At 45.2% G+C, this 9,618-nt stretch overlaps 1 protein-coding gene across 1 annotated transcript in view; it reads left to right on the forward strand.

The window, feature by feature from the left end:
• IGF1R (insulin like growth factor 1 receptor) overlaps window positions 1-9,618 on the forward strand; it is a 252,109-nt gene that overhangs the window by 176,677 nt on the left and 65,814 nt on the right. Inside the window, exon 3 of the mRNA XM_049614035.1 lies at window positions 7,300-7,612. Within this exon, the coding sequence (XP_049469992.1) occupies window positions 7,300-7,612 (313 nt within the window). The remainder of the gene's footprint in view (window positions 1-7,299; window positions 7,613-9,618) is intronic.

The raw sequence follows: 9,618 nt of genomic DNA on the forward strand, positions 1-9,618 counted from the left end.
AAGAGTAGGTTTGGGGGCAGGTGTTGAGAAGCAGTGGTACTCATGTATGTTACATGAGCTGTGACTGAGTAAAGCATTCAGAGGGAGGCCAGGATCACCGTGTTGGAATTTGGAGCCTGAGTATTTGAAAGTCTGACCTGTAAAGAAGAAAGCCTGTGCTTACCTTGAGTATCAGACACCCATTGGGGTCTGGGGAGAGTGCCAAGGAGGAGGAAAATACACGCTCATTGGGTGTAAAGAAGAACTTAATCAAGGTTGGTGCTGTCTGGCCGTTGGAGTAGCACTTTCTCTAAGGTGAAGAACCCCCTAGACGTTTGCAGAGAAGTGTCTGAGACAGGCATGGGATGAATGACCTCTAAACTTCCTTTCAGCTCTAAGTCTCTGTGCTTGGATGAAAGGGGTGAACGTGACCACAGTACTTGTCACTTCTGAACTGGAGACAGATCTAATGGCCCTAGAAGCTTCTTGCACAAGGCTGCCTGCCTGCTGTTGCATGCCCCAGAGTGGACCCTTTAGATGGAGTGGAAGGTGCAAGAAGACAGTTAACAGGGAGGGAGTAGTAAGGAGAAGTATGTAACTTCTTCCCCCCCTTACAAACCTCCGTATCTCAGAAAGTTCGTATGTTAACACAAGGATGCTTTGTCCAGGGGCCTTCCTGTTAGGAAAAAAGCAGACTCCAAACTGGGTCTTGAAAACCGCTTCAGATTGCAAAGGGGAACTCCTTGGTACACATTTGGGAGAAAATGAGGCTCACTGTGTTGACAGGTTCAGAAAGAACCTTCAGTGGGCACACCGAATGCTCTTGGATCCAACAGAGAAGACGGAGTATCTTCAGGAATCTAACCTGAATGCAATCAATGTTTTCTCTAGTACAGGAGGAGGTTTCTTTTGGCCTTAAGAGAAACATTGTTGCAAATGTGACTTTCTATGGGGAACGTTTTAAGATACCGGTTGCCACGTGAACTTTCTTTTGCCACGGGTAACTGATTTGGCTTATACGACAGTCTTCCAGGCAGAAGCTTGTCTGCCAGTTGTTTTAAGCTCTGCTTGGGATTTCAAGGCAGTGGTTCTCCAGAGTTTTCCATTAGCCAGTTCTCAGGATGTCAAGAAACTTGATAGGTAGATTCTTCTTGTCTTCCTTTTGAGGAAATTGTGCTTTACTATAAATATGTGCCATACACACACACACACACACACACACACACACACACACAGGTATGTGTGTAGCTCATACATAGTTGTACCAGCTGTATTTTCGTTTTATTTCATGGCTTCTAAGCATTTTCCCATAAGCCTGCTTTTGACGCTAGCTGACTTGTTTAGAGAGCCCAGCCTAATACACTGGGATAAAATGTAGCAGCTCTCCCTGAGCCAGGGAAGCCTTGATGTTCCTCACACTCTGCTCCCATTGATGGAGGTCTTTGCTTGGGGTGACGGGTGGGGAGGAGTATGCATGAGGATAAAAGGGAGGACAGATTGAAGATTATTTTACAGTGTGAGAGCATCTGGCATACACCAAGCAACACATCCCAAACTGAACTGATCTTTCTCTGTCCCTCCGAAAACAAAAGCTCGCCACACTTCCCACATTCTCCAGATGTATCTTCAAGCTGCCTGCTCTCCCCATCCGCATCACTGCCTCTTTGATCTGGACCACTGTCACGGCGCACGGTGATGGCAACTGTGACTCCGTGGGTCACCCGTCCTTTCTGTTTTCCATATAGCAGCCAGAGTGATCCTTCTAAAATGTACATCTGCTCATGTGACGCCCAGCTTAGAATCCTTAAATAGCATCCTTTTCCTCTTTAAGAGTAGTCCAAACTCCTACTTGTGGGTTAAAAGGCCCTTCTCACCTCTCTCTAACTTGGGTCTCACCATCTTTCCTCTCTGTCTCCTGTACCCCTGCAGTCCCCAAAGCCTTGGTCGGTCACACATTCTTCCTGAGTCTGGTTCTCCTGGCCCGCGTTCCCCATCAGTTCTGCCAGCACCCCCATGCACCTGCTAGCTCCTGCTGGCTTTTCAAGCTCCTGGCAGTCCCTTCTCCTGTAAAGCCCTCCTCACTCATCCCTTGCTTGCCTCTCTTGGTACTCCCACTGCCTGTCCTCAGGGTGGGGAGCCCCAGGAGGGCTGGCTGTCCTGTGCTTGTGTGTCTACAGGACCTAGCCTAGGGCCTGGCTCCTAAGGCTGATATTTAACAGTCCAAAGGAGCCTTTCTCATCCCCTCACCTGTGGCTGAGTGCTCCCTGGAGGACAATGCCGACAGCCTTGAATGGATTTGGGCATTCAGCTCACCCAGCTGGTGTCCCTCCCCTCCCCCTGCTCACGATTCTATCTGATGGAGTCAACTCCTCCCCTAGCAGGATGAGAAAACCATAAAATTTCTCTTGCCCCTGCATGTCCCTTATGCACTTTGGAAATTAAAGTGCATTTTCCTGGAGTTAGCCGTGGTTCACCTTTATGCATAAGGATGCATGTCAGTCAGGAAAGGCATGTGTCACAGAGGGTAACCCAGAAATAATTAAGATGTCTCAAAACTAGCCTGTGTTTTGACTCAGAAGTTTGACCTCACTCGAACATCCATGAACTATTTCTATTCTTTGTCACAATTTTATCCCAAATAATTTCCAAAATGGCCCCCTTTCAATTTTTTGTTCCGTGAGAAGAGGTTGAGTTCTCCACCTTCAGTTCCAACCGAACACTTCATAATCGGTTTTAAAATGGCTTCTCTTTGGTAAAGATTGTTAAGGAACTGACTGGCAAGAACAAAAACAAATGTAAAAAAAAAAAAAAACAAAAACAAAACACTAAAAACTAGAAGGAACTTAATAAGTACAAGGACACCAGGGAGGGAAGAAGTTAAAGGCTGATATGTGACTTATTTGCTGCCCCCCAAAATGAAGGGAATGAGCTTTTAAATGCAACACCTCATTTTTATGTGGCCGTGACCCCAAATTAATCCTTTTAGTGGTTGGTGTGGGACATGTCGTTAGTTTTTCCAGCAGTTTAGATAGGCTTTTGTTTTTATTGTTGGTCATTCTGAGAATCCCAATGAATAGAAGGATCTCGTGGGCAAAATAAATTTGCTTTTCTCCCTGTGTGTTTGTTAGTTTATAGCAGCTTCCATTTTCCTCTTATTTTGAAAAGCTGAAATGCCTTTTAATCATGTTAGGTGTGCTCCTATTCATGAAAGCCAGGGAAGAGGCTCTCTTCTTTTTCTTCTACAGCTCCGTAATTGGAAATTTGGTAACTGTACTAAATTTTAAGTTTTGGCATTTGTGTGGAGCAGCCATCCATCTGCTGGCGAGACGCACTGCCCAGGGCTTTTCAAGAAATCCCTTAATAGTCCTAAACACTAATAATATTTATATACATTGAGAAGAGACAAAATTTACAGCAGGCTTCTGGGGCTGACTCCAGGACTCTCTAATCCTGAACTTCCTGAGTGTTCTCCTGCCTCCCAGAATCCTCCTGATTGTGCTGCTGGGGGAACACCAGCTTCCGTCTCTGGAGCAGCCTCTTATTTAGAGTTTGTCCTCCAGAAAACAAGTGACCTCTCCTTTCTCCTCTGTCCCCGTCACACCCCGTTTTTATTCCCCTAGAGTATTCAATATGTGGTGTGCAGTTTAGATCATGTAACACAAAGGAACCCCTTGATTTGTGATCCCTTTAAGAGGAATTGTTCTGCCTATAAATAACATGATTTTACCTAATTTAAGCTTTTCTGAAATTCCTTCTGAAGTAGCTCCCGTCGCTGAAACAAAACCCTAATTCCCCAGCCTGTGTGCTGCTTGTGGCAAGAACTGACTGACCGTGCCGCTCCATGTAATGCACTCCTTTGAAGGGTCTCGGTGGACCACTGCCCAGAGATGCTATTTCCACTGGAATGGGGAATGGAATGCAAAATAAAGCTGCAGATACTTTGTCAGGGTTTTTCTTTCTTTCTTTCTCATACTGGAAATGCGCAACATTTGCATTTGGGTATAACTGATTACCAGCCGGTGCACGGGGATATTTTTTCATTGTTTTAAATGCTCTTGAGTTTTTAATACTATTTACTGTGAACGTCTGCTACTTATGATTTTACGTAGCATTTTATTTAAATCATAAGCGAGGGAAAGGGGGTTTCGCAAGCAGATACTGGTCCCAGTTTCTGGGACTCAGGGGGTTTTTTATGTTTATTTTTGAGAGCGGGGGGTGGGGAGGGGGACAGAGGATCCTAAGTGGGCTCCAAGTTGACAGCAGTGAGCCCAACGTGAGGTTCGAACTCACAACCCGGGAGATCATTACCTGAGCTGAAATCAGATGCTCAACTGACAGCCACCCGGGTGCCCTTCATCTGTGTTATTCTTTATTCTCATCCTTATCATGTTTCATCTTGCAGCTCTAGCCTCAGTACCTCTTCAAAACCTTCCCTGGTTCCCAGGGCATGCCATGCACCTCCATTCGCCCCTGTACTCAGCTGCCATATTGTCCATTCCTTGAGGGCAACATCTGACACACAGGTGCAGCACGTTGCTAAATGAACACTTGCTAAACAGGTAGATAACTAAAGGATAAATGGCCTTCTGTTCCTGTTACTAGTTTAAAAAACCTGAACCAAAGATGCACAGTTTGTTTGTTCTTTAGATCTTGAGCCTTGAGGTTACCTCCATAATGGATATATTTGAAATTAAATAGTCTTTTAATCTATTTTATTATTAGATATGTTCATGTGTGAGAGCTGATGGTAGAACCTGTGTGTGTGCACGTATGCATGCACATGTCTGTGTGCATTTACTACAGATATGCAAGGCTTATAAATTCAAATTAGTGTTACCCTCTTCAAGATGGTCTCCTTGGTAGACAATATTTGTATCTCAACATTTTAGGAACTCCTGTCTATAATACATACTTTGTTGGTGTGCTTAGAGATAGTTACTTCTCGTTATTTGTTGGGTAGCTTAGTTTTTAGAAATAGCCAGAAGTCATTGAGGCAATCCTGGTAAACAAAAATGACATAAACCAACAAGAATGGTTGTCTTCTTTGCTTGTAAGTAGCTCTGAAGGTGTGCATCTCAGTTGGGATTTTTTCAGTTGGATCTAACGAATAGCAGGCACATAAATAAGATAAAAGTTTACTTCTCTCTCATCTAGAGAAGTCTAGAGGTAAGCAGTCCACGGTCATGAGGGACCAAGATCATTTTATCTTGTTCTACCTTCTTAATGGCCTACCTCATGGTCCAAGATGGCTGCTTGAGCTTGATGCATTGATCCTACATTCCAGCCAGCAAGGAGGGAGGGCATGCTCACTCTGTTTTAAGGAATCTTCCAGTAAGTTCTAGCCAAAAGGTTTTCTTACATCTCACTGACTAGGACATATGTCACTTCTAGCTACAAGAGAGGCTAGGAGAGGTAATATCTAGATATATTTTGGGGGCAACATGCCCAATTAAAAACTCAAGGTTCTATTACCAAAATAGATGAAAAGAATAGATAACGGAAGGCAACTTATCGTCTCTGCCAAAAGATGATTTCAAAGGAGACGCTTGCAAAATTATTTTAAGAAGCTCAACAGTATCCTGAGAATTTGTCCGTTTTCTTCAGAGGTGACAGTTTTTATTTGAATGTCCAAGTTCTGATGTCCATTTTTAAATTCACCTATTTGCAGTAAGATAGGAACTCTTGGATGCAACTGGTAGGGTGTAAATTGGCACAAACTTTCCAGAGCATAGTTTGACTTGGCGAGGTCAATTCTGGAAATTGATCCTAAGGAAATAATTAAGGATTCTCATGAAGATTGCAGTGTTCATTGTAATAATAAAATGTTGGGAGTAAACAGAATGTCTCATAGTAGGAGACAGGTTATAACCTACACTATACTGTGAGATGCAATGCAGGTGTTAAGTGATTACAGAATCCACGGTATATTATGGCAAAAAATGTTTCAGAATGGTTTGTTCTTTTTTGTAGATATTTATATGTACATGCACATGCGTAGGAAGGGACCTGGGAGGGGCGTGGGGGCGTTCCACATGAAGGTATTAATAAAGGGGGCATTTGAGGCAAATGGACTAGATCTCCTATATATTTTCATTTCTTAATTGTGATCTCTGATACTATTTTGAGTACATATTTTGATTATAAGGAAAAACAATAGAATCTTCACTAAGTAATATATGTCAGAGTCAATAATATACATATTTAAATAATTTTGTGTTGTTTCCCAGCTCAAGAAAAAGTAGGAGACATCTAATACAAACCAGATTTCATATTTTTGTTGATTTATATTTTATCTGCCAGTGAGGCTAACAGCCCCATGGAGTGTGATCATTACAGCATTGTTATGGAGACAAATGCTAGCTCATCTGCTTGGGACATGAATTGTGGATCTCTGGTTTTTAGGCACCGCTTTCACTTAAGTTGAGCAGAGGGGCTCAAAGGAGAATGTTTCTAATACGCTGTGAATCCTCCGGACTCAGAGACACTGCCCACCCACCCTTTTTTTTGTTGCTGTGTTTTGTTTTGTTTTTGTATTTGAGGAAAACAGTCCGACGCAGGGTCCTCTCAGTTATATAATAGGTTAAGATACGGGAGTAAGTTAATACCATCATTTTTTGGAATCAGACCTTTGATATCCAAGCAGACACAAACTTCTCTAAAGCCATTTTGTAAACCTGAATAGTATGGTCTTTACTATATTCTAGGTTAATCATTTTTAAAGTAAATGATTTTTTAAACGATTTTAAGATACTCTTAATATCATAAATAATAAAATAATCTTTGAAATAACTATTTCTGCACACGGAGGCTTTTTAAGATATTCAAGGCATACATTCAAAATGCAGAATGAACAGCGCATAATGCTTTTTAAAGGAATAATACACCGTATTGTTCCCATAGGGCTACCACATTATCACATTGGCCTGGGGCAAACTTCTAATGTGGATGTTACTACCCTCGTTTTATAGATGAGAAAAGAGAGAGGGTCAAGGTCAGAGAAGCTAATGACTCATCAGGAGCAAACCGGGAGCAAATAGGAGAGGCTGGACTTTAAACCTGGTCTCCTGACTCCAAATACAGAGTATATTCTCCCTGCCTTGATGAAAGTGTGATTAGGGTCTGTAATGCTGTCATTGCGAGTCAGTGGGGACTGCAGAGCGGGGTGGTTGGGTAGGTGGGTGGGTGGTAGGTTGTCGGTCACTGGAGAGATCCGGTGGGGATGGGGGGGGGTGGGGAGGGGCCGGCAACCATGCAGGCCAGGCCCGGAGGAGGCTGTCCAGCCCCTGCCAGTCTCACACGCTGTCCCCTCCGCCCCCACAGTGTGCCCGAGCGCGTGCGGGAAGCGGGCGTGCACGGACAGCAACGAGTGCTGTCACCCCGAGTGCCTGGGCAGCTGCAGCGCGCCGGACAACGACACGGCCTGCGTGGCCTGCAGGCATTACTACTACGCCGGCGTCTGCGTGCCCACCTGCCCGCCCAACACCTACCGCTTTGAGGGCTGGCGCTGCGTGGACCGCGACTTCTGTGCCAACATCCCCAGCGCCGAGAGCAGCGACTCTGAGGGGTTCGTGATCCATGACGGCGAGTGCATGCAGGAGTGCCCCTCGGGGTTCATCCGGAACGGGAGTCAGAGGTCAGTCCCGCAGTCCCCGCTTTCCCACCCCCACCACACCCCCCCCCCCCCCGGGGAGCAGGGAGGTTGGCGCTGCCTTTGTTCCATCTGGGCGGTGGGAACCCCGGGAGGTTAAGAGCGATGGGTCCACTTGAGAGGACAGGCGTAACTGACATTTTGTAGGAGATTCTAGGAGCAGTTGGACAATAATAGTAATAATAATGATAAATATAATAATAATAATAATAATAATAATAATAATAATAATAAATGGCTTGCATTTGTTGTGGAAGTGTACTACCTGGCCATTTGAAATTAAGTACCTGACTTGCTGGCCTAGGTACGGCCTGGAGGTCACTCTCTCCCCTCCTGCACTTGCCAGGCTACCATCCAGGCTGTGCTGGGGTGTGGGGGAGACCTGGGAGGGCTGTAGACTTAGGATGGCCCTGCCCCACTTCCTGCCACTCGGCACAGGCCCAGTGAAGTCTTTGGGAGCACAGGCGGAAAGCCAAGCCGAGCCAAGCATCCCTGGGGCAGCCTGCAGGCCCAAAAGTCCGATAACACAAGCTCCATCCTGTGCCCATGCTAGCAGCACCAGACTAACCGGCAGCTTATAAAGTAACCTGTTGTCCGTCAGCACCTGCTCCTCTCGCTCGCTGGCTTCCTCCACCGTCACCTTCCCTCGTTTTTGTCCGTCTCTCTCGTTTTCCTTCCTGAACGTGGGGACTTCACTTGGGAAGCAAAGAAGTTGTCCACAGCAGAGACCATCCCCCTCGTGCATGCCCACCGGGCTTCCGTAAATTTGTTGTTGGCTTATGTTTTTCAAAAAGCAATAATAGCATTGTTGTAAAATAGGGAACTATAGCCCTGGAATCAAAAGAAGACTAGGGATATGGGGTTGTTCTTCCCTCCTGTTAGAGCAGAGGACTTTTAGGGAAGAATAGTTCAGTTGCAGTGGGCCAAATGCTTCCTTCATGATTAGCTTAGCACCAGGAGACCCTTATGTGCCTGGGTTCTGTAGCAATCTTCTGCAAGTAAAAAATACTATTAGAAAAGTAAACACTAATTTTGAATGTGCAACTCACCTGCTTTTTGCTGCAGTCTATTTCTGGTAACTGCACCAAGCAGTTTTATTTATTTATTTTGAGAGAGAGAGAGCACCCATGCACAAGCTGGTGGGGGTGGGGGTGGTTGGGGGCGTGGGCCAAGAGAGCAAGAATCCCAGAAGGCTCCGCGCTATCACTGCAGAACCAGACACGGGGCTCGAACCCATGAACCGTGAGCTCAGGATGGGAGCCTAAACGAAGAGTTGAACACTTAACCCGCTGAGCCACCCAGGCACCCCTCAAGCAAGTCTTTCAAAAGGGGATTGTGTATTCCAGTGTAATATTTGGAGATGTGGCTTATACCCTAGGCTTAATTTCAAAACAAAGCTAGAACTGACATTATTTCATAATATTAGACATAGAACAGCTTTTCACCTGTTATAATGGCTTTAACTAAAAGATAGTGTGCCAGGGACTCACAATGAGCTCTAAAGTATACACGTTCCACCCAGAATTAAGTCTACCACATTTCAGTCCCCTTTTATTGGCAGACTTAGAACTTAGGAGGGCTTTCCCAGTGCCCTGGGCAATGCCTGGAACCCACATGAGGCGCAGCTATGCTTCCTCCGTGGGAGTGGGAATGGAGATAGGGCAGCTGGTGCAAGAACTGGGGGTGCTACCATCTTTGTCCTCGGGGTACCCCGTCCTGCAATGTAGTGCGCCAGAAGGAAGGGAGTGCTAAGCATTTCAACAGTGTTGTTTCTCCCACTGCAGTGCGTTTTCAAAGAATCGAGCTGTTATTTTCCCTACCAGCCCTTATAGTCTGTTCAGAGCTACAGATATACCTCTTCTATTTTAAGATAAAACACCGTCAAGAAAGAATAAATACCCCTCTCAGCCTTTAAGGCCTATTTGACACTGAGTTTAAAATATTTATTAATGCTGTTTATACCCCCTCCGTACCAGAATGGATTCAAGGAA

The sequence above is a fragment of the Panthera uncia genome, assembly GCF_023721935.1.
Source record: "Panthera uncia isolate 11264 chromosome B3 unlocalized genomic scaffold, Puncia_PCG_1.0 HiC_scaffold_1, whole genome shotgun sequence".
NCBI classification, from domain to species: domain Eukaryota; kingdom Metazoa; phylum Chordata; class Mammalia; order Carnivora; family Felidae; genus Panthera; species Panthera uncia.